Here is a 26858-nt window from a genome sequence, read left to right as displayed (position 1 = left end):
AATGACGAAAGCGAATTGAATTTTGAGGGTGATTTTGTTATAGTTCCTTTTACGATACTGGCTATTTGGGTACCTCCAAGATGACGTAAAATAAAAGCTCAACTCTAGTTTTTGATATTCAAGATATTAATTCTGACATTGAAATCTTTATCCCTGCTTGTATTTTAGGTGTGCATAACTAGAATTGTGTGTATACAATGCTAGGAGTCATTGTAAGCGACGACCTCGGCAAGGTTAAAGAATAGCAATAATACCATGCCGAGGGATGGCAAAATACGGAGTAGTCAAGGTTCCTGAGGCGTATGAAGCACAGAGCGAAACGATACATACAAATCATGTCTGTTAGAACATCCACAATGCCATCTGCAATGTCAAGCACCGGAGCTGCAATGTCAGCCAGACGGCCTACCTAGGTATGTCAGCCACCGTAATCCACACCACGCTGTTTAGCTTGGGATGAATGTTTGTTGCTAATTTTGGTGTCTTCAAGTCTCTCCAATCTGCCTGCGCATGACAACTGTATAAGCCGCAAATCATGCACTGTAAGGCTCTTATTCTACTACAGTCTAGCGCCATACTCATGCTGTGTGTTTACAACATCTATCGCGAACATGGCACCGACCTCAGAGGGATAATTCTATCTTCTACACAAGATCAATAAAAGAAACATCTTGATCCTATTCCTTGAGGACTCAGCCTAAGCCAAACTTCTCCTGCCTTTTTCCTTTTTGTCGACATACCGCGACATCCTCACCTCGAAAACAACAATGACAACGAAAAACGGAACGAACGATGTTAAGGTCGCCACACCGACAAATGGCGTGCACGATACTCAGTTCACAAATGGAATCCACGCTCCCAAGCTGCTTGAGGCCACCATAGTCGACCAATTCGATGACTGGGTTTCTAAGATCCCGAACTCAGTCGCCGTCGAGTGGCAGGGGCAGCGTCTCACATATGCGGAGTTGCAAACCTCCTCGTTGCGTGTTGCCCGCGCGCTGCTGGCTGCTGGGGTCAAGCCCTACGATAAGGTCGCTGTTCTGACTGACATGTCCCTTGAGATGTTACCCTCTATTCTCGGCACGCTGCGAACCGGCGCTGCCTATGTACCCATTGACGTCGCCGCCTGGAGCCGGTCTCGCATTGAAGCGACGTTGTTCGAACTCTCATCCCCCTTCGCCCTTGTTACAACGTCAGTGCCCGGGCTTGCGCTGCCCGAGTTCACCGTCCATTTCCAGAAGCAGTGGCTACGATCCCCGCTTGGCAATGCAGCCGAGCTGACTGCTCAGCTGGCTGCACTCCGCCGAGACTTCAAAGACGACCTCTTGTCATGGATTATCTTCACTTCGGGGACAACCGGCAAGCCAAAGGGAGTCATGGTGTACCACAGAGCCATCCACGCCCTCGCCATTTCCTTTAACCACAGCGACTATCTCGAGTCTGCACTTGACAAGGATATACGCGTCATGTTGGCCTTTTCAATCGCGTTCGACGCTTGTGCAGCTGTTGTCTGGAGCACGCTCACTAAGGGCCGTGCCATCGTCATGGCCTCATCGTCGAGCTTTCCAGAAGTAGCCACCACGTGCGAAGTATTGCACCTGACCCCGTCCATGCTGGCTTCGCTAGCGCCGTCAAAGGCATATGACCCGGCCGTCTGTATCTTCCTAGGTGCCGAAGCACCCAACATTGAGGTGATCCGCGAGTGGACGCATCCAGATCGAAAAATCTTCAACACCTATGGCCCGACAGAAACTACGTGCGTTATCAGTTTGGGGGAGATTGACCCCAACAAGGAACCGCCATTTGGGGAGATTGTTGCTGGTGCCAAGGTCGTCCTCGTGGACCATAATCTCGAAGAGTGCAACAAGGGTGAGGTCTTGATTGGCGGCCCCAACCTAGCCGCTGGATACTTCAACAACGCCGAGTTGACGGCGGCCAAATTTATCCAGTGGAATGGCGAGCGGTGGTACAGAACTGGCGATCTAGCTGAGAAGACCGAGGATGGAGATTTCGTGTGGGCTGGACGCACAGACTCGCTAGTTAAGAATAGAGGCTTCTTGATCAACATTGAGACAGAGGTCGGGCCAGCGCTTCTAAGTTTCCCTAGCGTGCGCGTCGCTGTCGCTCTAATGTGGCGAGATAAGCTGGTTGGCTTTATTCAGCCCTCTACTGTGGATGTTGATGAGCTGCGAGCGTTCCTGCGGGTGCGCTACGACCCGTTTATCGTCCCCGACGATATTGTGGCCCTAGACAGCTTCCCTCTCACGGTGAATAGTAAGATTGACAAGCGCGCACTCTCTACGCAGCTAGATGAGCGATTCTTGCACGACGACGAAGGTTTAGAGCAGGAAGGTAAGGAGCTATCTAGCTACGATGCTCTACGCCTGGCCTTCTCTAAGATGCTACATGTCTCCACAAAAGAACTTAATAGCAGCTCATCCTTCACTCGGCTGGGCGGAAACTCTCTAACATCTATCCGGCTAGCTAACGGTCTTAAAAAGTACGGATACTCGGTTATTGCTATCCAAGTCTTGCGACTAGACACGATAGGAGAGCTGGAGAAGGTCGTTGTCGCCATTCCTAAGGTAGATGAGACCGAGGAATATACGACCGGCCCAGCAGTCGCCACAGACGTGCAAAAGGGATTCCTCAAGAGGTCGCTCGACAACCCTGATTACTGCGCCCTGATCGGAACAGCCCGATACATCGGAGACCGTCTTGCCACCCCTACCGCTGATGAGCTGCACAAGGCCTTCGTTGTGGCACTATCAGCCCACAGCATCTTCCAGACGCGTTTTGGCGCGGGCAATTTCTCTTTGTCCGATCTTGGTCACCTAAATCTCAATTGGAATCAAGTTAGCGTGTCTCAGGATGAGTTTGAGAGCGCCATCCTAGTCGAAGAGGGCAAGGCTCTGCAGGCCATTAAAGACGTCTCTCGCATCGACATCGAGGTTCCTTACTTCGACGTTACCGCAATCACTGTTCCCGACCGCAAAGACGTTGCCTTCATCACTCGCGCCCATCATATCTTGGGCGACGTCTTCTCCACGGCCATCCTCTTCCGCGACGTGGAAAGCGCGCTCAGGGGCGAAACAGTCGTTCAGGGCACTCGATGGGCCGACTTTGCCCGTTTCATGGAGAGCTACAGACTGCAAAATCTGCCGAGGGCGATTGCCACGTTCGAGAAGATCCTCGGGCCGTTGCCTAACACATCGATTTTGCAGCTTCCGGCGCCCAAGACGCCTCCGCATGTGGACCACTACGACCTGAAGATTCTCAACTCGCCCTGCAATTTCACCAAGTCAGCGCTCGACGCAGCCACGTCCTCACAGGGTATAACTGCCACCACCATGGTCTACGCGGCATGGGCGCTGTTCCTGAGCAAGATAAGCGGATGGGACCGGGTCGGTTTCTCCATCAGCCTGTCAGGACGTACGGTGCCCTGGCCGCCGGCCCAGGCCGTCGTCGGCCCCGTTGTGGGGAAATCACCCTTCAGCACGGAGGTTCCCATGGCCAAGCCAGTGCACGAGTGGCTGGCTGAGGTGCACAAGTTGACCCTCGATATTATGGAGTTTGATGGAGTGACGAGCTCCCTGCCTGAGTCTATGCGCGCAAACCCGACGACAAACTCCACTAACGTCCTGTGCTTCCTCGACATGCCCCGTACATCGAATAGCTGGACGTTCAAAGACAAACAGAAGCACAACTACTTGTTGGATTGGTACCTCTTCCCCCACGGAGACGGTCTCAAGACTGAGTTTGAGTTCAACTTTGCGAAGATTGACGAGGACTGGGCGAAAGAGGCAGCCAAGATCCCTGGACAAATGTTGGAAAGGTTGATTAATGCTGGACCGACCACTTTGGTGGGAGACGTTTTGGAATCTATACAGGGTATTGTAGGTTTTTAGAATGATTGTATTAGGCAGCTGGTTTATATATGAGTCGAGACTCCACTTGCTACTAGTTAACCAAGTAAAATCGAACTGTCATTTGGAGACATCTCTGCGTCTGTCTCCTCGAGACCTTTTGTCTTATTATCCTTCTCAAGTAGACACCACGCGGTTAATCGGAGACAAAGAATATCAAATTGCGTCACACATTATCGAAGTCCAAACATCTTCCTACCCCATTATCATAACAATTATACTCCGTATCACCTCCACACTATTATATCTACTTGTTTCCTGCTCTTACAAGATCACCAAACCTAGTTCCTGCCTCTTGCGCCAATATGGCCGGATTTCCCACCTCCACAATCTCGCCGGTATCCATAACCACCACCCTATCAAAGTCCATAATCATATCTAACCGATGGCTGACCGCAATGACAGTGTAGTTCTTGAACTCGGTCCTAATAGTTTCCTGCATGATACGCTCGGTCTGCTGATCCACGCTAGAGCTAACTTCATCCAGAAGCAAGATGCCGCCTAGCTGCCCAGCGGCCCCAAACTTGCGTTCTCGAACGGAGCGTCTAAGAAGGGCTCTACCAAATGAGAGCAGCTGCCTTTGTCCAGCACTGAAGCTTGAGGCGTTCATTCCTGCATCTAAACCGCCTCGTTTCTCGACAAACTCCCACAAGCCGACCGATTCAAGCACGCCCTTGCACTCTTCGGCAGTGGCCTCCTCGGCGACATCGAGATTATTCTGGACCGTAGACCCGTCTGGTAGGAAGACAGCTTCTTGAGGAACTGCAATGATTCGTTGGCGCAGCACGGATCGGTTCAGCCGGTGGAGCGGCAGGTCGTCAATTATAACATTCTCCGCAGTGGTGGATAGTGGATCAAGGAGCTTTAGGAGGAGAGCGACGAGACTAGATTTGCCGCTGCCGGTGCGGCCGCAGATAGCAATTTTTTCCTTGGAATTGATGTTTAGTTGGATGTCGCGGAGAGCAAGGCTTGTTGTGGTCTCGTCGTTTTGCCCTTCGGCGCTTATAATCCAGTTAGCCTTGTGTCTTGTGGTGTATGAATTGTAGTTCTTACGAATATCTTGCTGAAACCCCCTTCAGTTCCACAACGCCGCGCTGAGGCCATTGTTCAGGTGCGTCGATGTCCTCTTCATCTCTATCCTCCGGCTTGACTGTCTCATTGAACGTCTTGAGTCTGGCAATGGCACCAAGCGAGGTTTCAAGCTTGGTCCAAAACAAAACAATGCCAGCGAGGTTCTCTCCGAAACTAAGAAGACTGTATAGAGCAGCACCGGCGAAGGCGGAGTTTGAATGGAAGCGCACAGCAAACGTTGTCAATGCTACTGCTAAAAGCATGACTACCACGTCGAGAACGACGTTCAACCATTCCTGGATCATGAGAAGGAGATATGAAGGACGCTGGCTTGAAGTGAGGAGACGGGCATTCTTCTTAACATCTTCACGGATAAAGCCTATGTGCACTATCTTAGCAACGGTGCATCAAAACCGACGAGATGGAGGTGGAGAGGCTGGTACGTACCGAATGCTCGCAAAGTTGTGATGCCTCTAACAATGTCAAGGAAGTGCGTGCTGAATGTGTGTCAGTAATAACAACGAGGAAACGTGAGGGTGAGCACCCATTTACTTACTATAGTGGGCTCTTGGCTTCCAGATCGAGCAATCGAAGTTGCCTTGAAGTGCGTAGGTAAAACTTCTGCAGAACGTACAGCAGGGCGGCAAGGAAGGGGAAGGTGATTGCCAAGTAGGCAGATGATGTGAGCATAACAGCCATTTGTCCAATGACTTGGGTAATCTAGCCATTTATGTTAGCTGCTAGATCTAGGTCTCTTTGAGGGTTCATAATGAGTTCGCCTACCGAAAAGAGGGTGCTGACTGTAGCATCTGGCAGCTCTGTGTCAATGAGGTTCAAATCTTGCGAAAATAGGTTTGTGGTGACACCAATGTCTGTTTCAGTGAAGAAGCGAAGTGGTGCTCGGAAGAGCGTCTTCAAAATGTCATCATGCAGGTTTGCGCCAGCACGTTTAATCGAGACGATCCAGATGGAGCAGCCAAGTAGGAAGAGCGAGATCAAGGCACAGATCTGAAACAGTGCGTAGATTCCGGCCCAGTAAGCGGAAGAATGTTTTGGACTTTGCGAATTTACGTCTTTAACCCAGTACGTGAGCCCTGAAATACATCGTTAGCTTCCGAAAACCCTCCTTCAGAATGCTTCTAATATTCGCGGGTACTTACAGATGGTGGAAAAGTTCAAAAAGAAGCCCCAGAGGCAAGAAAAGAAAACGGCCGAGCCTGCGAGCAGCCATCCCATACTCTTCATGTACTGCTTGTAAACGGTACCATCTCCAACTTGCCGCGATGCATCCGCATTGGGGGAAACGGCAGCCTTAGCCACCTTTATCTTATCTACTGGCGACGAAGATTCCCGTGCGCTTGCTTTGATGCTGGATCTCTCCGAGGCAGTCTCGCTTTCAGACGAGGCTTTCAACCCTAGACGATGGACATAGCCATCACTAGACATTAGTCTGTCAAATGTGCCTTGCTCGCTAACGCCGCCGTCTCCAAGGGCGATGATGTAGTCTGCCGCCTGCAGGTGCCGAATGCTGTGCGTGCAGAGGACGACTGTGGTTTGGCGGCGCCTCAATAGTCCTTCTGGTCCAAAGACTTTGCGGAAGACTTGCTCTTCGGTATCCGCATCCAAGCCACTGAAGACGTCGTCGAGAATAAGGAAGTGGGTTTGTAGGTATAGAGCACGGGCTAGCGAAATGCGCTGCTTCTGGCCTCCCGATAGGGAAATGCCGTCGGAACCCACGTTTGTCTCATCGCCTTGGGGTAGTGTATTAAAGTCAAAGGTGAGAGCTGTTGCTTCAATCACTTGAGAATATCTATCCTCGTTTGCTGGAGAGAAGCCTACGATGTTCTCCTTGATAGTTCCGTTCATCACAAACGCAGCCTGGTCGCAGAATCCGACGTACAAAGGACTTGTACGTAGCGTAGCTGTGCCTTGATGGAAAGGGATTTCGCCGAGTAGCGCCTTGCAAAGTGTCGATTTTCCCGAGCCAACAGGTCCGACAACAAGGGTAAGTAACGATTTTGGTACCTTGGCGTTGATGTCTTGCAGGACAAATTTATCCTGTTCCCAGCCGAAGCTTCCATTCTCAATGACCGCTTCGAACTCAGATAACGGTTCACGGTCGAGCGAGTCCTTCTCGGAGCTCTTTTCAAAAGAAGCCGCAACTTTGCGGAAGTCTTCACGAGTTTCACACTCTATAAAGGCCTGGATTCGGCCAATGCAAGCTAGGGCAGAGATGACTTCTGGAATAGTCTGGAAGATCTGCGAGAGAGGCTGCGTCATAAGAGTCAGGAAGGAGAGACTTGTGAATACCTTTGACGAGTCTAGCTGATTCTGCGTGAAAGCAAACGTGAGAGCCGGACTGATAAGTAGCGGAATGAAGCCAAGTAGGGCTGCCCCAATATAGATCTTACGGTATTGAACACCCGCCGTAAGCTCCTCGACGCGGAGCTTCTGCACGAAGGTGCGAACGGACGAAGAAAGACCGGATATCTTAAGGTTTTTCATACTAGCAATGACAGTGGCTGTTAGACCAACGCGCTTCTGGACTAGGGACATCCATTTCCTCTGCGCTGTTCCGATAAAATTCATAAGAACAACAAGACCAAGGAAGCAGAGAACCACCATTCCAATAGGAGCGACAAAGACAACACCGAGTTGGGTGTATAACATCCAGGCGCATAGAGCCACTTGGATCAGACTGGCCCAGATATCATGTAGTTGTCGGAAGCCCATTCTTATTCGCTCAATATCGGTACTCATTAGGGTTAGCGCGGCACTGTCGTCGTTGGTTCCGATGCGAGCTTTTGTGGCTGTGATGAACGTCTCAGTGACGAGGATAGATCTTAGCATAGTCCGCATACGATGATGATAGTATCTGGTATAGAGGTTAATGTCGGCTAAAACAATTTACTCGATGATCAGCAAAGGCTCACCTGTGGAAGGCCCAGCTAACGACTACTCCAGAGTAGATAAAAAAGCTGGCGCCAATGAAACCATAGCCAACGTTGTAGTCGAGCTTATCATGTGAGAGGTAATTGAGGAGCCCCTCAATAAACAGTGGTTGAGCAAAGGTAAAGCCGAAGAGCGCGAAGCGGGGGATGATAGGCAGGAGAAGGGGCCCTATAAGGGTGCGCATAAGGACCTTGGTAAGACCATACTTATCGCCTTTCATCTTGGTCACATCCAGATGTCGAGAGAATTTCTCGTGTAGTCTTGTTGGATCCATGGCACCATCTAGGGGGTACAAATCATTAATAGCGAGAACATTCTTGTATCCGCTTAGGAACAGGCGGTTCAGCCAGAAGAAGACACCAAGGGAGAAGATCCCACTTGTTTCTTCTGGGCTATGCTCCTTTTTGTCCCAGTGAATCCATCTGGACTTTTGCTGAGATTCCAGCAGCAGCACAATGACTTTGACAGCCACAGCGGTAGTAAAGAGATTGCTATAGGCGCGTTCTGTAGACAGGGTTGATGACAGGTAAAGCGTCCTCGACTGGGCTGCATCGAGGAGAAGTGTTATGAGCAAGAATCCCATTAGCAGCATAGAGGGTCGAGCGGTTCGAGTGTGCTCAAAGACACTCAGAGGCAGCATGGCTACAGCCGCTAACAGTTTGAGGGCTGAAGTCGCCATAAACATGGGGCTGGCGTGAAAATGACCTGCGGCAGCCAGGATGACGAGCGCAAATTGAAGCAGGGCGTATGTTATAATGGCACCCTGCAGCATTATTAGCAACGTACTGCGTTTTTCCCAAATGAGGCTATAGAAATACATACCACTTTCACAAGTCGAAAGATGGAAGCATTGACGACAACAGGTTTCTGAGTCAGGTACACGGTCCTCCATAATGCGGGTACTATGAAGATAGCAGATGGGATGATAGAGAAGAAGACCTGCTCAAAGTCCACGTTAAAGTCAAACTGCTTGCTGTTCTGCTCGAACAGCGAGCCATTTTGGGATGAGAAAGGCATTCCGGGGTAGCCAACCAGTAGCCGAGATTAGCTGGACCACTCCCAGATGCTCTAGCGAAAGAACTATGAGACGAGGGGCCGGACAAAGCGACGTAGGCAATGGATAGGGAGAACGCAATGGAAGAAGGGGAGGTAGCAAGACGCAGGGAATGCCAGTAGGGGTGGGCAATCGGCGTTGCTGAGAAATCAAGCACCGAGGCGCGGGAGAGCGCCACTAGAGTGGCACGCCAAATGAGGAAAAAGCACGAAATGGAGCTAAAGGGTAGCAGGGATCTGGTGCCAGGGACCAGACACGGGGATGCATCGGAAATGGTCGGTGGAGCCGGTGTCAGCCAAAATCATGCACGGTCATGCTCATAATGGGTCAATGATTATGATTGGTATAGGACCCTTGACGGAAGATACCGAGTAGGATAGGGTCAACATTTGGACCGACTTTGTGTTTCCTATCATAGATGTGCCTATGGTAGGAGAAATAAATAAAGGATAAATAGAAAATAAAACAAAATAAAGTACGGAGTACAAGATCTGCCGCAAGTGTAGTGTAGATTCACCCAAGGGGCTGATTCGGCCGTTGTATTTTCATTTCACGTGTGAGCCAACATCGTAAAGGTATTTAACAAAATACAAATACTCCATCATACCACCAACTTATATCAATACCATGACATATATACAGTTGACGGAAGAGACATGGAAACCCCAGCCTTTTGTGGTAAAGGTGGTGGACAATCAAGGTATATATATACATCCCCAACTAAACAGGAGAGAATATTAGAAAAGATGTGATTGGAATACTAATTATTCCTTTATATAGATCCAGTAAGAGTAATAGCGCGATGGAATATCCCTTCGTCACCAAGAGATACAAAGGCTCCGGTCTATTATCACAGCATCAATATGCTGCTTAGGCTGTCTGGCACTACGAACCCTCGGGAAGCGGTCGATGCGTCTAGAACAGCCCTAGAAACGATTGTGCGTCACGCATGGTCATTTTCCACGAATTTTGTCCATGGGGAAGAGGTCATGATCAAGGTAATTCTAGCCGCGCATGATGGATATGTATCCAGGAGTGATATTGTCCAAATTCGCATGCAGCACTCGGAGCACGTCGACAGTGTCATTCCACTTTCTAGCTGGGATCGATTTATTTTTGCCACGGCCACCCAACCGGAGACTTCTTTGCTCGCGCTGCTGGCCTCTGCTACCGGGGCTCTCTTGATTAAGCAGTCGCAGTCGTCCACGTCCAGAGTGCTGCAGCTGTTGGAGGAAGAAATGGCCTTGCGGCTTTCCTTTGACTGGATTTTGCCGACAAAACCTCGCTCCTATCGTGTTGCACTCATCGGTGGTCGTACCATGCCAGACCCGCAGAGCGGACAACACGGTTCGTCAGGCTACTTCAAGGCCGCCCAGGCCCTCGGTATATCGATGGTGGTATACGATGAACCAGGACATTGGCTGGAAGGAGAGGAGTATGCCCATCTGCGCGCCGACTTTGTGCCAATAGAGATGCATAACCTTCAAGATCTTCCGCACAAGCTGGCTCAGTCTATCGCGAGCAGAAAAGACAAGATAGACGGCATTGTTACCTTTTCCGATGCGTTCGTAGTCGCCACTGCGCAGGCCGCCGACCTGCTGGGCCTTCCAACTGAGCCAGCGCAAGACATGATAAGGGCGCACCATAAGCACCAGATGCGCGAGGTTGTTAACGAAGACAGAATTCAGACCCTCGCGTTGGACAGAGCAGACCTGCTCGACGACAGTGTGTTTTCCAAGACGCTCCAAGCGCTCCAATACCCACTGGTTGTCAAACCATGTCGGGGCATGAAGTCTAAAGGCGTAAAGAAAGTCACCGACGAGGCCAGCTTGCGCGCGGCCGTGCGCATGCTGGCTGAGGACGATGACAACCTAGTCGAGCAAGGCATCCTGATAGAAACGTACGTCGATGGGCCCGAGTTTGACGCCAATTTTGTCCTATTGGAGGGCCAAATCCTCTTCCTCGAGGTGACGGACAACTTTCCCTGTCTTGCCGACGCCAACGGTGCCACGCTTGCTGACAACTTCGCTGAGACGGTGCAAATCTCCAACACGGCGCTGCCTCCGGACCATGTTGATGCTATACGCTCGTCCATATCGCGCAGCTTGGCCAAGTTGGGCTTTTCTTTCGGTATTTTCCACTGCGAGGGGCGCATGATGAGGTCGTCCATGCACTATCGCGAGCTCGACGGCCAGGGCGGACTAGACCTAGTCGCCGATGACGGGGCATCCCAGCCTGGCGCAAAGCCAAAGCCTGATGTTTTTCTCATTGAAGTCAACGTTCGCCCACCCGGTACCGGCGGTACGTGGGCGACACTCTACACGTATGGCGTAGATCTAGGCGCCCTGCAATTTCTCCGCGCTGTCGGCGATCAGGGTCGCTTCCGAGCCCTGTCTGCCCCATTTACGTTTTCGCGGTCGAGTCCTGGTGGCGGAGACGGTGCTCAGTGGTGGACGGCACACTGCATGGTTCCTATTCCCACACATCGTGCTCAGGTTCGTATTCCGGAGGATTTTTTCAGCAAGCTTTTTGAAGCGCTGCCCGAAGTGAGAAAGTATGTCACTAGGGCGGAGATGTATTCGGCCCCGGGATCTGTGGTGTCAACCACAGCAGGGATTGGTTGGATCGCGTATGTCTTGGTGGGGACGAGGATGAGCAGAGCCCATGCGCTGGCCATGTATCACCAAATCGCTGAGACGAGCAAGAAGATCCTAGATGCGCATATCTATGACTCTGGTTATGAGTCGTGACAAGTATATAGCCACCCATAGCAGATAATTGCTGTATTTGATCAACGGAACTGTTGTAGAGCCGTGGTTGCTTTTATGCACAGTGCTTCGACAAGTTCCGCAACGTAGTATAAACTTGCAATTGAATCTACAAATAAAAATACTGTTCCTGATACAAGTATAAACAATCAATATGATCAAAGGCCCTGGAGCATGCGACTTGTGTGCCGATCATGGGGCTACTGTCGCCTTGTAGCCTCCGTTGCCCACCAGTCTGTCATTCTCCTCCATCATGCCGGTCAAAAACTGTCCAGTGGCATCTAAAGTACTGGGACTCTTGAAAATATCAAACTTGAAATCATGCCATCCCCTAGCCGTCCATGCCCTACCCTTCGAGTCATTAAATGTCACGTCATCGTTTAAGCGTAAAAAGTAGGCAATGCTGTATCGATCCTCGTCCTGCTTGCCTTTTATCGGAATCACGCGATGTACAACGCTCGCTAGCTTATCTTTAGATGGAAAGCGTAGGCTGTCGCCGACGTTGATGATAGCGTGGCCGGGGCGAGGCTCCAGGAGCTCCCAGCGGTTGGTCTCCGGAGACAGGAACTGGAGGCCCCATTGCTGGGCGAGAAGAAAGGTAAGGGATCCTACGTCAGTGTGCTTGTTGTGGCCCAAGCTTGTCGGAGGCACGTCATCATCATGCTTTGGGTAGCGCAAAAGACCAAGGGTAGAAAACGAAGGCCCCGGGTCCGTATGGTAGGACTCGAAGCTGGAGGAGCCGCTAAGGCCAAGCTGGAGCGAGAGTTGCGCAAGGATCATGATCATGATAGCGTGGGCGTTCTGGATGAAGGAGAAGAACAAGTCTGACTGGGAGGATATAGACGTTGTGAGCTCCGTGGAACCTTGGAGAAATTCTCGGCGGGAAATCTAACGACGTGCATAGAGACTGATTAGCCAATGACGACGGCGAGAAGTGAATAGGATGGATCTTCGTACCTTGAGAGATTCATAGCCATCCCTCGTTTTGGGCATGGGTCCTTCTTCAGTGCCGATAGGTTCGTATCTGTAGAAAAAAACATAATAAGTAACCATGGCCCAGGCACGACTGAATATATTTCGGGAAACTTACCCGTAGTTGTCACTACCTTTGGCATCTTGCATCTTTACCTGGAGAGGCTGCGTAAAGTATTGCTTCATTACCAGCAATAAGTCTTCCCATTGTTTGCACAGTTCTACGTCACTGGTCAAATCAAGATAGAAGAAACCCTGCGTCTGACAAGCATGTAGTAGCTTCTTGCTCTCAGTTGCATTTCCAGTCCTCAGAAGGTCAAGATGAATAGTGGGCAGTGACTTAGAAACGACCTCATCGCCAGTATCGCCGATAGCCATTGGCGCCATTTTGGAGCTTCTAATGTGCTGTAGTGGATCACGAGGGTGTGTTTACTTGCGAAAAAAGTGCTGTAAAGTGCTAAGCTAGATAGGCGAGTGATTCATTTTTAGATTCGAACAAGGCTCAGCCTTTGGGGATACGGTCCTCGGAGCTATTGCGCTTTCGCAGAGGCGCAGAATGATCAGACAAGACACCGCAGGGTGCAACTATTCCACCGATGATGAGCGACAAGCAAGGTTGTTGTCGCCCGAAAGGCGAGCTCATACTAGCAGGGGAAATAAAAAGCCGGTCATGCTGCTTGGTCTTAGACCCTGTAGCAGTCAGGCTGCAGAGAATCAACTCGGCCATGACTGTCAAGCACCGTAGCCTCACAACTGGAACAGACAAAAAAAGGAAAGAAAAAAGAACGCTAGTCATGTTTTCCGTTTTCCAACCTGTAGATGCGGTGGGGACATAGAATATGTCAGCCAGACCAATGTCAGCCTTTGACCAATCGAGTTTCTCTAGTGCTAATCATGCAATGTCAGCCGTATCCCACACCGTCAGCCACCCTGGGATTTTGATTTCTTCCGCGAAGCTTCGTGAATAACGCAAATTGGGCAAATAACGTCCGAGTAAGATCTCGATGGATACGGGGCTAGGGGAAAGTGCCCTATCACCGACCTAAAAAGTAAGGCTGGAGAGGTTAGTTACGGCATCCACGATGGCCCATGCAATGAAACGGGTGGTTCGTAGTGTCAGACAAGACATAGAGTAAATGTGAATCCGCTAAGCTTTAAATGGATACCATGTACGGAATACTCCGTATTGTTTCCGGCACCCTAGCTAATGTTGGATCCCACATGGGAATGGTGGAATACCTGTGGACGGAGTTAATATAACATGGTTGAAACAGGGCGTTTTAGCTGGAAAATCGTCGAATCGCGATACAGGCGACATATTGAGATTAGTCGGATTATCCGCACAAGTTGTCAGAATTACAGATTCGTGTCATTTCAGTTAGGTAGCTAGGGTCCATACCATACATTATTATACTACCGGATTTCTATCAGTTAATTGTCCCATATCCAATGTCTTGCAAACACTTTCCATGGCAGTTGAACTATAGAATGGAAAATGTAGTGGAGGGTAAGCAACAAATTAATCTACCTGAGAAGCAGACCACCGATAGCCCTCTTTGCCGTAATCCCAGATCAAGCTATTGACTGCGTCAACGAGGCAAATCAGCTCCATCCATTAGCCGTCTGGAGCGCGTGGAACTTCCTCATGGCACTTGGTAGCACATTCTTAGATTCGCCCCGTTCAATTGCAAGCATCTCCTCCACCCATTCGCCGACGGCAGCGATGATCCTGTCTACCTCTTCCTTGGTGTTGTGCGCATGGAAGAGCATCCTCACTAGAGCCGTACCCTTAGGCACGACAGGATAGGCCATGGGGTATGCGTTCATATTTGCCATGGCCAGGTGGACAAAGAGGGAGAAGTCATGGCCCGGCTTGACCTTGATGGGGACGACATGTGAGACCACAGACCGCGCCTCGTGATCCTCAGCCAGGGGTACAGAGATGAGGCCCTCGTCCACGGCTTCCTGCCAGATGGGGTCATCAAGAAGCGAGTCGAAGAAGTACCTTACCATTTCTTGGATGTGGTTTTGCTCCTATCGTGTGTCGTTGTTAGTAAAGAAGTGGGAGCCAAAAGCACGCCACTCACCTTTTGCGTTTGGCCGCTTGCTAGCAGCTGATAGCCTGCGCGGATGGAAGCCACCATGGGGACCGAAGGCGCACCGCTATAGGTCAAGCATCGTGAATATTGAGCGAGAGCGCTTCGTACGGTTTGGTTGCAAAGGATGACACCTAGGGAATGCTGGTATCAGATCTATACCAGTTGGGGGAGCAGGCTTGACTTACCTCCGGTTGATCCTAGCGCTTTACTGCACATGTGCACGCGAATAGCAATCTCCTTTTCTAACCCCAGCAATTGTACCTAGGAGATTGCCAGTTAGTGGACATAAAGCACCATCTCGGGATCACGGAGACAGAAACTTACCAGTCCCGCTCCATTGGGGCCAATAACGCCGTTACTGTGAGCTTCGTCGACGATGAACTGGGCGCTTCCATTAGGAAATACTTCCTTGGCGACAGCCACCAGCTCTTTAAGTGGGCAAAGATCGCCCTCCATGCTGTATAAGCTCTCAACACATATGAGGATCGACTTTTCGCCTGAGGTGAAGCCAGAATCAAGCTTCTTGAGCGACGTCAAGACATCTCTCAAGGAGTCCGGGCTATTATGGGTAAAGGGGAGTTTGTGCGCTGCGAGGCTAACCTTCATACCGACGCCGGTGCTAGCATGGGAGAATTCGTCAAAGACAATGGCGTCTCCGGGTAGTGCGATAGCCTCGAGAATGCCAATGTTGGCGTAGAAGCCTGAGTGGCAGATCCAGGCGGTATCGGCGCCATGGAAGGCTGCTATTTCGCGCTCGACCTCGACAATGTACTCGTAATTGCCGTACTGCACACGAGATCCTGAGGCACTCAGCCGGAAATCGCCACAGCGGGCGAGCTCGGCCAGGAAGGCCTCGCGGATGCGGCCAGTGCGGCTGAGGGAGAGGAAGTCGCTGGTCGTGAGATCGAGTACGTCGTCGTCCCAGCGCGGCTTGAGCACGTTGAGGCGGATCTTTTCTCTATGGGAATCCATGGCCTGCTCAAGCCGTTGGAAGAACGCCGGCTCGGCCTTCTTCATGGCCGGACGGCGGAGCTGCTGGCCCTTCAGCATCTCCCGGAAGAGAGATTCATAGTAAACCATCTTGTCGTAAGAGGAGAGGCGAAGACGAGACGAAAGTTTCACGAAGACACTAGCACAAGTACAAAAGAAGAATTGGAAGCGAAATATATCCTTTAGGGGCGGTAGTATGTATACTTTTGCTAGCGATTTTCCGTCCCCATGCATCAATATACTGGGAATAGACTTTACTGTTCAGTTTAAAACGACAAAGGTATAGGCTTATAGTTAGGGATAATGGATTTGATTTGACCATCCATGAGCACCTAAATCGTGCTCAATTTCTAGTGAAATTCTCAGGGTGTATTCAGCATGGCGTTGCCAGCTTGGCTAGCCTTGGGCTGGCTGACATTGAGTGGCTGACAGAAGGTGTGTAGGTCTTAGCAAGGTTGGGTGTGTCCGTAGACCCTACCCCGTTAACCCCGGTCACTACTCCGTACCCTTGACAACCTAGGCGAACTGCATGTTTCCCCTTTTGGAAATTCCCGATTTTAGCGCTAAATATGGGTTGGAAATATTGACCATGACAGCTACAGCAGACAAGCCATATCTCTGCATCTAGGATGCAATGTCGTGCTTCGGTGTCAAAGTCTTGAGAAGCCAGAGATACTTGGTTTGTGCTGATAATTGAGCGGGTCTATTGTCATGTAACACGAGGCTGGCGGTGGTCATCCACTCTCAATATGCATACATATGTATATCTGTACATAAATGTATATATGAACTACACGGTCACGTTTGAGTAGACTTGACACAAGTGTGAGCCTCAACACTACTTGTTCTATTTTTTGTACTGATCGTGGCTCGTCTTTATCTCCACTGTTATTCCTATCCTTTCTCCAATTCACAACTTGGATATTTGACCAAGATGCCACTCCTCGACACCACAAACGTGGCCAACCCAGCCAACGGAACCAATGGCACATTGGGTCAGGACAAAATTATAGACAGTAATGGCCATACCAATGGTCACGGCAACGGAACGAATGACAAAAACGGTACAAATGGTGAACATGCCAACGGGCATGAGACAATTGAGCAAGCCAACGGCCACAGCAATGGTATAAACGGGAGTAGTGGTAGTAAGCCCACAAACCCGAGCTTCGAGCCTGTCGCCATTTGTGGCATGGCGTGCCGACTGCCTGGGGGCATCCGGTCTCCTAAGAACTTGTGGAAATTTTTAGTCGAAGGTCGAGACGGGCGCGGCCTAGTGCCTAAGACGAGGTTCAACATGGACGCCTACTACTCAGCGACGAAGAAGCCGGCGACGAGCATCACCAAGCACGGCTATTTCCTCGACGAGTCGGTAGATCTAGGCGCCCTCGATACGTCCTTCTTCTCTATGACCAAGACCGAAGTCGTATGGTTAGATCCGCAGCAAAGAATCATGCTGGAAGTGGCACGCGAGTCGGTTGACGATGCTGGCGAGTTCAACACCAGCGGATCCAACGTCGGTGTCTACGTTGGGTCGTTTGGCCAGGACTGGTATGACATCTTGGCCCGCGAGGCCCTGCAGCAAAACTCATATACCATCGTGGCGTCACACGACTTCATGCTGGCGGAGCGCATATCGCACGAGATGGATCTTAAGGGACCGAGGTATTCATTTTGCTGGCAGATAAGATACCAAGAATACTAACCTTTTTTGTCTCCCAGCATAACGGTCCGCACAGCCTGTTCATCATCTCTAGTCGGGCTCAACGAGGCCTGCATGGCCATTGCCAAAGGCGACTGCGAGTCTGCCATTGTAGGCGGCACATCGCTGATCCTCGCCCCGGATGTATTTACCCGGCTATCGTACCAGGGCGTACTCAGCCCAGACGGATCTTGCAAGACCTTTTCCGCCGACGCAAACGGTTATGCCCGCGGTGAGGCCGTTGTCTCGCTGTACGTCAAGTCGCTGAGCGCGGCCATCCGCGACGGCAATCCAATCCGCGCCGTGGTCTCGGGTAGCGCGGCAAACTTTGACGGCAAGACCAACCCATTGACGACTCCGAGCGCCAGCGCGCAGGAGGCGCTGATTCGCAAGGCGTACGAACATGCCGGCATTCAAGATATTGGAAAGACCGGGTTGTTTGAATGTATGTTGCACGTTAGCTCGCTGATTTTCGCTCGCCGCCTTCTGCTAACTTTGTTACAGGTCACGGCACTGGAACCGTCGCCGGTGATCCGATAGAGGCAGAAGCCATCGCGTCTGTCTTTGGCAAAAGTGGCATCTACGTTGGCGCCGTCAAGCCCAACCTCGGTCACTCAGAAGGCGCCTCGGGCCTCACGGCTGTTCTAAAGGCTACGTTGGCCCTTGAGCATCGCACCATCCCGCCTAATATCAAGTTTGCTCCACTCAACCCTCGCATCCCGTTTGCGGAGGCCAATCTGCAGATCCCAGAGGAGCCTACACCATGGCCTGCGGACCGTGATGAACGTGTGAGTATCAACGCCTTTGGAGTAGGAGGGTCTAATGCCCACGTCATTATCGAATCGGCGGCAGGCTATCTGGCTTCGCATCCTCATCATAATGCCAATGCCAATATAAATGCAAGCATTGCCCAGAAAAAAGCCTTCGCCACCAATGAGCCGCAGCTGCTCCTGTTCTCTGCTAAGACAGCCCAGTCTCTTAACGATACTGTGTCCAACTATCGGGAATTACTAGCTGAAGATGCGTCCTTGAATCTGGTCAACGTTGCGCACACGCTCGCCAACAGACGGGAGCACTTTAACCGACGCACATTTGCCATTGCTACCAACGACACGTTTGAGGTGGCTGCTGCGGCAACTTCTAAGGATGGTCCGGCTGTTTCGCCCTCGCTCATCATGGTCTTTACCGGCCAAGGAGCTGCGTGGCCACAGGTCGGGCGTGACCTTTTACGCTCTAACGCTACCTTTTCGCGTACTATCGATTCTCTTGGGAACCATCTCGAGAGCCTTGGAGCAAACTGGTCGCTAAGAGAGGAGCTGCTCAAGCCTGCCAGGACCAGCCGCATCCTCGACGCCGAGTTCTCGCAGCCGCTCTGCACGGCGGTGCAACTTGCCCTGGTTGACGCGCTGGCTGCTGTTGGAATCAAGCCAGGTGCTGTCGTTGGCCACTCGAGCGGCGAAATTGCCGCCGCCTACGCCGCGGGCGCTCTCACTACAGATGAGGCCATCGCTGTGGCATATCGTCGAGGAGCTGTCACCAAGCCCAAGGGCGAGGTCAAAACGCAGCAGGGAGGCATGGCCGCTGTGGGACTCGGCTGGGATCAAATCGAGGAGTTCCTGGTCCCTGGGATCGTAACAGCATGTGACAACTCGCCTAACAGTGTTACCATCTCGGGTGATGCCGACAAGCTCGAGACGGTCGTAGCTGCTGTCAAGCAGGCGCACCCCGACATCCCCACAACCACCCTCAAAGTCGGGCAAGCGTACCACTCGCACCACATGCTCGCCTTTGGGGACGCATATTACCAATCCATGATCGACTCGGGCGTTGTAGGCCGAGCGCCCACGGTTCCCTTCTTCTCCAGCGTCACCGGTGGGCGTCTAAGCAACACCAAGCTCAACCCACTCGGCCCCCACTACTGGCAGGCCAACTTGGAGCGCCCTGTTCTGTTTAAAGCAGCCGTTACCAGCATCCTCAACTCTGACGACGTGGCCAACGCCATTTTCCTGGAGCTCGGTCCACACTCTGCCCTCGCTGGCCCTTTGCGCCAGATCCTAACGCACGAATCGAGCAGCGCCTCTTACATCCCGTCTCTTATCCGTCGTCAGAACAGTGCTCAAAATCTGCTTCAAGTCATCGGAAAGCTTTACAGCCTTCACGTACCTGTCGACTTGCAATCCATAGTATCCGGCGGCTCTGCCATCGCTGATCTCCCGGCCTATCCGTGGGATCACTCCCGAAGACACATGTTTGAGTCACGCGTAGCCAAGGAGTGGCTCAACAAGAAATACCCCGATCACACGCTTCTGGGTGCCCGTGTTCCCGAGACCACCGACCTCGAGCCGGCGTGGCGTAATCTGTTGCAGGTCGACACGGCACCTTGGATCGTGGACCACAAGCTCGGCGACGACATCGTCTTCCCCTTGGCTGGATATGTGGCCATCGCCGCCGAGGCAGGGCGCCAAGTGTCCGGTATTGACGACGGTGTCAGCTTCCGCAACATTGCCGTCAGCGCTGCCCTGGTCTTGAGCGAGGAGGCGCCTACGGAAATTATCACCACTTTGCGTCGCAAGCGCTTGACGGACAGTCAGACAAGCGAGTGGTGGGAGTTTAGCATCGCGTCTCACAATGGCCACATGTGGACTAAGCACGCCTCGGGCGAAGTTAAAGGAGAAAGATTGGACAAGCAGCAACAAAAGCAGCAGTCGGAACAAGAGGAAGAGCTACCGCGAAAGGTGGACAGAGCCAAGTGGTACGACGCTACCTCAAAGCAAGGTATCACTTACGGGCCCACGTTTGCGGGCTTGGAGAATATTAGGTCGTCCACAGCCTGGCCAAACAAAAGCACAGCCACGATGAAGAACAACCGCTGGGGCGACGAGACACAACACCATCTCCACCCAATAGTTCTTGACACGTACTATCAACTGATGAGCTGTGCTCTGCACGATGGCCTTGACCGCGAGTTCCGCCGAACCCTAGCTGCCCGGATCGATTCTATGACCATGTTCCGATGCAACGAAGACAATTTGGATATTTCTGTCCGATCCGAGCCTACCAATGAGGGTTATATCGCCTATGGCACAGTTTCTGCAGGCTCCAAAGTTGTTTTGCAGGTTGACGGCTCCCACTCTACACTCTTTGAAGAGGCTGAATCAGAAGATGACAGCAGCAGCGGTATACCTATGACAGCCCGGGCTGAATGGGTACCTCATTTAGACTTTATGGATCATGGTAGCCTGATAGGAAATTATAAAGACCAAGACTCTATCATGGAATTGGTTGACCAACTGGTACAGCTGGCTATTGGCCAAGCTAACGCGATAGCTGAGAAGACTGCAACAGAACCGCCTGTTCCTCACTTGATCAAATACAAAGATTGGCTCAAGGGCCAGGCGTCGTCTACAGCCACAACGACCAAGTCCGTCGAGGAGCTTGTCGGGGATCTTGGCGGCACCCCTGCTGAACATGTCGCCACAGCAATCTTTGCAGTGACGAACAATATACAAGAGCTGCTTCAGGGCGACAAGACGGCATTGGATGTTCTCAACACCACGAATAGCAGCTTTGAGAGCTTCATGGCCTTCTTCCGGCAGCAGGTGGACTATAGCGAGTATCTTCGTCACGCCAGCCACACAAAGCCCAACTCCCGTGTTCTCGAAGTTGGCGCAGGCCTAGGAGAAAAGACGACACAGATGATAAAGCACCTCTCTCGCGCCGATGGCACTCCTCTCTACTCACGTTACGTCGCCACAGAGGCCTCCTCGGGGCTAGTCAACACGGCTAAGGAACGCCTTAAGGGGACCCGCAACTTTGAATTCACCACGCTAGACATTGCCCAGAATTTGGAGGACCAAGGCTTTGAGCACGGTCCATTTGATATTATTATTGCTGCAAATGTGGTTAACGCTACAGGAAGCCAGATCCAGGATACCCTGCGGAACTTGCGTCAACTACTTGCCCCCCATGGAAAGCTCATCCTCGAGGAACCACACACTGGACTCACTTGGGCCAAATTTGTGTTAGGCACGTTGCCTCGCTGGTGGTCCAACGCCGCGCATGACCTCGACCGCGTACATGAGCCATTCCTTGATCCGGAAAGATGGCAAGATGAGCTAGCGGCAGCTGGATTTGCCGTCGCGAATTATGTCCAGCCACGATCGGATGCACAACGCTGGACGACCAGTAGTGTCATTGTGGCGACACCTGAGCACCTTTTGGTGCCGTCGAATAAGCGCATTACTCTGCTTACACTCGAATACAACGCAGAAGCGGAGACCAGCCCAATTATAGAGGAGCTCGAGGCGCGGGGCTATGAAATAGACCGTGTTTCGCTGGGCCAGACACAGCTTCCTACCCACCAAGACGTTCTGGCCTTGCTAGAAGAAGAGCAGCCGTTCTTTGAGCAGCTCAACGCGGAAAGACTGTCACAGTTAAAGATTTTGCTTTCCAATCTCGCGAGCGCCGGTGCCGGCCTTCTCTGGGCTACGCGTTTATCTACAGTGGGCGCTGGCGACCCACGCTATGCTCAAGTTACTGGGCTTATTCGCACCCTGAGATCCGAGCTGGCCTTGGACCTCGGCACCGTTCAATCGAACAAGATTACAAATACCGCGGAAGCCGGTGCCCTGGTTAAAGTCCTCGACAGGTTCCTAGCCAGGAAAGATGAGGAGGGAAGCGGTAGCGAAAGCGAGACCGCTGTGTCGGGCCCCGATTTGGAATACGCCATACACAACGGCCAAACCTTGGTCAACCGTATTTTCCCCTTTTCTCTTGCACAAGAGCTCGTTGTTTCACAGGAGGCATCCGCCGAAGCTGTTGTCACGCAAACCATTCCAGGCCGTCTAAACACCATCACCTGGTCCAGTTTGTCCTCCACGGTGCCTGTGGGAGACGAAATTGAAGTGGAAGTGTATGCCAGCGGCGTCAACTTCCGAGATGTGCTAGTGGGCATGCAGATCATTCCCGGTCGCCATGATCCCAAATTTGGCTATGAGACGACAGGTGTTGTGCGCCGCGTCGGGCCAAACGTAACCAAGTTGGCCGTCGGGGACCGCGTCGTCGGCGTGGGTGAACGGACATTTACCACGCTGATTACAAGTCGTGAAGTGTACTACGAGAAGCTTCCCAGTCACATCAGCTTTGTTGAGGCTGCTAGTATCCCTACTATTTTCCTCACTGTCGTCTATGGCTTGCGAGACCTGGGACGCCTCGAAGAGGGGCAGTCGATCCTTATCCACAGCGGCGCAGGTGGCGTCGGCCTTGCCGCGATCCAAGTTGCCCAGATGCTAGGCGCGGAGATTTACACAACCGTGGGCAGCGAAAGCAAGGTTGACTACTTGATTGAGACGTTTGGCCTTGCCCGGAACCGTATCTTCAACTCACGAAACGACTCCTTTGTGCAAGACCTGCTGCGCGAGACCCAAGGGAAGGGCGTCGATGTGGCCCTCAACTCACTCTCTGGCGAGCTCCTTCACGCCACATGGAAGTGCGTGGCTAAATGGGGCACCATGGTCGAGATCGGTAAACGTGATCTCATTGGCAATGCGCAGCTCGACATGGCGCCCTTCCTGGGCAGCCGCAACTACTGCTGCATCGACATTGATCAGATGCGCTCCGAGCGCCCAGACATGATCAGCCGCCTGCTACGGTCTGTTATGGAGTACTTCTCCAATGGGCTTCTGCAGCCTATCCGGACAGACCGTGTCTTTGAAGGGTCACACGTCTTGGAAGCCTTGCGGTACATGCAGCAGGGCAAGCATATGGGCAAGATTGTGCTCGAAATTCGCCAAGAATCTTCCCGCAGGCTACTAGTCGATACCATCGAAAATGCAAAGACATCAGGCGTGGCGCTGGATGGACAAGCGTCATATCTTCTAGTCGGCGGGCTGGGTGGCCTTGGCCGCTCCATGTCCGTGTGGATGGTCCAGCGAGGCGCCAGGCATCTCACCTTCCTATCCCGCAGCGCTGGTAGCGGAGAACATGACGTCGATTTTGTTCGTGAGATGAACAGCATGGGATGCACAGTCCAGCTCGTCAAGGGAGACGTTACCAATCCCGAAGATGTCGCCCGGGCCATCAACGGAGTGCCAGCACCTCTCAAGGGCATTGTGCAAATGTCGATGGTCCTGCGGGACCAGATGTTTGACGGTATGAACATTCAAGACTGGAATGCCGTAACCCAGCCTAAGGTCCAAGGCACTTGGAACCTGCACAACGCCGCCCTGGCTGGCAACATTGATCTCGACTTCTTCCTGCTTTTTAGCTCCTTGTCCGGCATTGTTGGACAGGTTGGCCAGGCCAACTACGCCAGCGCAAACACCTTCCTCGACGCGTTTGTGCAGTATCGTTCTGGCTTGAACCTGCCCTGTACGGCCATCGACCTCGGCGCCATGAAGGGTATCGGGTACTTGTCCCAGAACAGCAACAGCCATCTCCTCAAGAAGATGCAAGGCACAGGATGGAGCGTGGTGCACGAGACGGACCTTCTTGCCGCTCTAGATTTGGCCATGATGTCTGTAGCAACACGCATCCAGCGTGGCAACAATACTGCCAGCTCCATTGCCGACGCTTTCCTTCTAGGCCTCGTTCCAACTGCCTCTCCGAATCGGCCTTCAAACGGCTCCCGTCTCAATAAGGACGCCCGCATGGCTGTCTACCAAAATCTCGGCAGCTCTGGCATCGAGGCCAAGTCTGGCTCCACTCCCGATGGCCTTCGCGCGTTCATTGCATCTGTCAAGCATGACCCGAGTGTTCTGCAATCTCTTGATGCTGTGAAGACGATCGCAGTTGAAATTGCCAAGAAGCTCTTCGCTCTTCTTCTGGTGGATGATGTGGAGGTCGATATCTCCAAGAGTACCGCAGATATGGGACTCGACTCACTCGTAGCTGTCGAGCTGCGAGCTTGGTGGAAGCTCAACTTAGGTTTTGACATATCGACGCTCGATATGTTGAGTTTAGGGACCCCTGAGGCTCTCGGAGAGCGTGCTGTTGATGGTTTAAGGAAATTATACGATCCGTAGAGTGTGCTTTAGTTATTTTATTGTATTTTCGTTTTCTTTTCTGTTTTTCTTTCCATTCGTTCGGATTGAGATATATATAAATACACATATATCTGTTCTTATGTTAATTTCAGTAGTTGATCATTTTATCCAAACCGTAACAGTTTCCTTTTGATTTACCATCCAGTAAATTCGTGCAAATCTACCTCTTATCTACTATCTTCTTCTAAGATGTATCAAGGTAATGTCCTCATCAGTGTCCTCTCTATAATTATGTCTGCCGCACTTGCACTGCCTGCTGCTAGTAAGGTGTATGCCTGTGAAGCTGCCAAGCAGTACTTCTACCCTCATGTTGTTCGGATTTCATAGAGAACAGTGGTGCTCTCCCTTCCCTTTCAATATACACAGATGAAAGAAGCTGACTTATAGGACGTTCGAGCCCAACACCCAAGTCAAGACTTGCGAGTTGAGTTCATTATGTACTTATGTAGGGATCATAGCTTGGTTGATTGTTCTAACAGGTTCTTTCATTCCAAAAAAATAGACTGTGAACCTGTTCAGGATCAGAATAAGGGGAAATATCAGCTTGACTCCATCTATTGGGGCCTTGACCATTGGCGTCTGCCTAGTGATTAGGTGAACTTTGACTTGGCTTGAAAAATGACCTGGTGATCTTATTAAAAGCAACATTGGAACCTTTGGAACACAGCAAAAGTAAATGGTCATATCCTTAGACCTTTCATTCACGAAGCTTCCAAGGTTGTTCACATCGTTGTTGCCCATTTTGTTTGTTTCGATCCTTTGACCGCCCTGGATAATCAGCCGCGTGTACACTTTGCCGCTCTGACACCTCTGATCATCCGCGAATCCCCCATCTTTGATCTTCAGCTCTTGTTTCCCCCAGTTTATTTTTTGCTAGCCCACTATGTCGCTGGGCGAGGAGCTCCGATCGCGCAATTTCAGTGAGTACCTGGATTCTGCGGCGCCAAGTCTCAATCTGCTAACCTTGCTGGCCCTTTCTAGGCATCTATGGACAATGGTTAGTCTATCACGTTACCCTCCAACTCCCTGTGCTCTTTGTGAGCCTGAATACTGTCGCAGGAGAGCACGGAGTACTTTGCTGAAATGGTTGAATGGCGTGTGCTACCTCGTGTGGTGGCCTTTCAATCACTCTCCCGAAAATCAGTCCTGCATATAAAGCGATCTGTCTAACGAAACATACAGGACGGGTGTGCTATGTATTATCCTTTGCCTTGCGCTAGGAATTGCGAACATCTTTTCGTTCAATGTGGTTCTGATTATCATCAGTGTCATCAGCATGTGAGTCGCATTCATTTCCTATCAATTCATTCCGAAGCCTAACTTGTTTCAGTGCCTCGGCATTCGTAATCCTCTTCATTGAAGTACCCTTCCTCCTCCGAATTTGTCCCACATCCCCGACATTCGATGCCTTTATCCGCCGCTTTACAACCAACTGGATGCGCGCCCTCATTTACGCCGTCCTTGGTGGTATCCAACTTATCAGTCTTGCCGAACGTGCTTCTAGCTTGATTGCTGGTGCCGTCTTCCTCTTCATTACGGCTGTGTTTTATTCGCTCGCGGCCCTGACGAAGCAAGAATTTGTTGGTAGCAAAACGCTGGGCGGCCAGGGAGTTGCGCAGATGATTGTCTGATGGCATAACGTTCACGCCGAGCCATTCGAGCCATTTTTTCTATCCCAGCTGGACCCGTTTGGGGATTAATACTGGTGATTGGAGGGCTGTGCGACACGATGTGATGCTCAATACAAGATGGCACAGAGAAAAATGCCATTGGGCAGCATGCATTGGGATGCGCCATGAAATAGTTTTGTGTTTTTATTGTCCTGTACTTGTATGTCTTGGTTTAGTTCAGGATGATCCTGCCGGACATGTCTGTTTTCACAGTCGATGAGCGTTTCTACAGCAGATATATCCGTGGGTTCCTTCCTTTTTGTGGACTGTGTCCGCCAGAATAGGTGTTCTGATTAGTATCTTAGCAGGTGTATTCATTGGCCAAGCTTAATTTATCCAGAATATCAGATTACATCCGTATAAACCCAGCTGTGTGTTAAATATCTGGAGGAGCAGACGCTCTTATGATCCTCCTGTGGTTTAGAACCCCCCATTTCTACAGATATAGAGTCCAATACCTGGGGACCCAAGGTAATAATGCCCAGGCCCATTAGGTACATCTATAGTATCTCACTATGTGGGCAATACCTATCCCCAGGCTAAAACATATATAGTAAGAAATGCATCTATACCCGCTTGGCGCTGAAAGAGTTCCACAAATAGGACCAGGG

General features: G+C 51.3%; 8 protein-coding genes across 8 annotated transcripts; 4 read left to right on the top strand and 4 right to left on the bottom strand.

Moving 5' to 3' along the window:
• Positions 1-767: 767 nt before the first annotated feature.
• N7487_002646 (putative NRPS-like enzyme) lies at positions 768-3908 on the top strand (the record flags this gene model as incomplete). The annotated part of the gene is made up of 1 exon (XM_056870393.1): positions 768-3908. The coding sequence occupies one exon, from the start codon at positions 768-770 to the stop codon at positions 3906-3908; it is 3141 nt and encodes a 1046-aa protein (XP_056735177.1).
• Positions 3909-4173: 265 nt separating this feature from the next.
• Positions 4174-8966, bottom strand: N7487_002645 (uncharacterized protein; the record flags this gene model as incomplete). Its single annotated transcript, XM_056870392.1, has 8 exons — positions 4174-4927; positions 4980-5376; positions 5445-5494; positions 5554-5717; positions 5781-6091; positions 6158-7872; positions 7931-8712; positions 8772-8966. 8 exons carry the CDS (start codon positions 8964-8966, stop codon positions 4174-4176), a joined length of 4368 nt encoding a protein of 1455 aa, XP_056735176.1.
• A 900-nt stretch (positions 8967-9866) lies between these two features.
• Positions 9867-11753, top strand: N7487_002644 (uncharacterized protein; the record flags this gene model as incomplete). The annotated part of the gene is made up of 1 exon (XM_056870391.1): positions 9867-11753. The coding sequence occupies one exon, from the start codon at positions 9867-9869 to the stop codon at positions 11751-11753; it is 1887 nt and encodes a 628-aa protein (XP_056735175.1).
• A 210-nt stretch (positions 11754-11963) lies between these two features.
• N7487_002643 (uncharacterized protein) lies at positions 11964-13130 on the bottom strand (the record flags this gene model as incomplete). The annotated part of the gene is made up of 3 exons (XM_056870390.1): positions 11964-12659; positions 12729-12795; positions 12862-13130. The coding sequence occupies 3 exons, from the start codon at positions 13128-13130 to the stop codon at positions 11964-11966; spliced, it is 1032 nt and encodes a 343-aa protein (XP_056735174.1).
• A 115-nt stretch (positions 13131-13245) lies between these two features.
• Positions 13246-13470, bottom strand: N7487_002642 (uncharacterized protein; the record flags this gene model as incomplete). Its single annotated transcript, XM_056870389.1, has 1 exon — positions 13246-13470. One exon carries the CDS (start codon positions 13468-13470, stop codon positions 13246-13248), a length of 225 nt encoding a protein of 74 aa, XP_056735173.1.
• Positions 13471-14345: 875 nt separating this feature from the next.
• N7487_002641 (aminoacyl transferase sphA) lies at positions 14346-15922 on the bottom strand (the record flags this gene model as incomplete). Its single annotated transcript, XM_056870388.1, has 4 exons — positions 14346-14777; positions 14831-14973; positions 15028-15103; positions 15167-15922. 4 exons carry the CDS (start codon positions 15920-15922, stop codon positions 14346-14348), a joined length of 1407 nt encoding a protein of 468 aa, XP_056735172.1.
• Positions 15923-16766: 844 nt separating this feature from the next.
• N7487_002640 (uncharacterized protein) lies at positions 16767-24556 on the top strand (the record flags this gene model as incomplete). Its single annotated transcript, XM_056870387.1, has 3 exons — positions 16767-17497; positions 17555-17979; positions 18039-24556. The coding sequence occupies 3 exons, from the start codon at positions 16767-16769 to the stop codon at positions 24554-24556; spliced, it is 7674 nt and encodes a 2557-aa protein (XP_056735171.1).
• Positions 24557-25283: 727 nt separating this feature from the next.
• Positions 25284-26208, top strand: N7487_002639 (Tvp18 family protein; the record flags this gene model as incomplete). The annotated part of the gene is made up of 4 exons (XM_056870386.1): positions 25284-25497; positions 25559-25574; positions 25760-25855; positions 25908-26208. The coding sequence occupies exons 1-4, from the start codon at positions 25461-25463 to the stop codon at positions 26206-26208; spliced, it is 450 nt and encodes a 149-aa protein (XP_056735170.1). The 5' UTR covers positions 25284-25460.
• Between the last annotated feature and the right edge of the window lie 650 nt (positions 26209-26858).

This window comes from Penicillium crustosum (genome assembly GCF_028827405.1).
Source record: "Penicillium crustosum strain IBT 35664 chromosome Unknown utg000001l_segment0_segment0, whole genome shotgun sequence".
Taxonomy (NCBI): domain Eukaryota; kingdom Fungi; phylum Ascomycota; class Eurotiomycetes; order Eurotiales; family Aspergillaceae; genus Penicillium; species Penicillium crustosum.
Note: the sequence above shows the minus strand (reverse complement) of the source record. Positions and strands in the feature narration are given on the sequence as shown.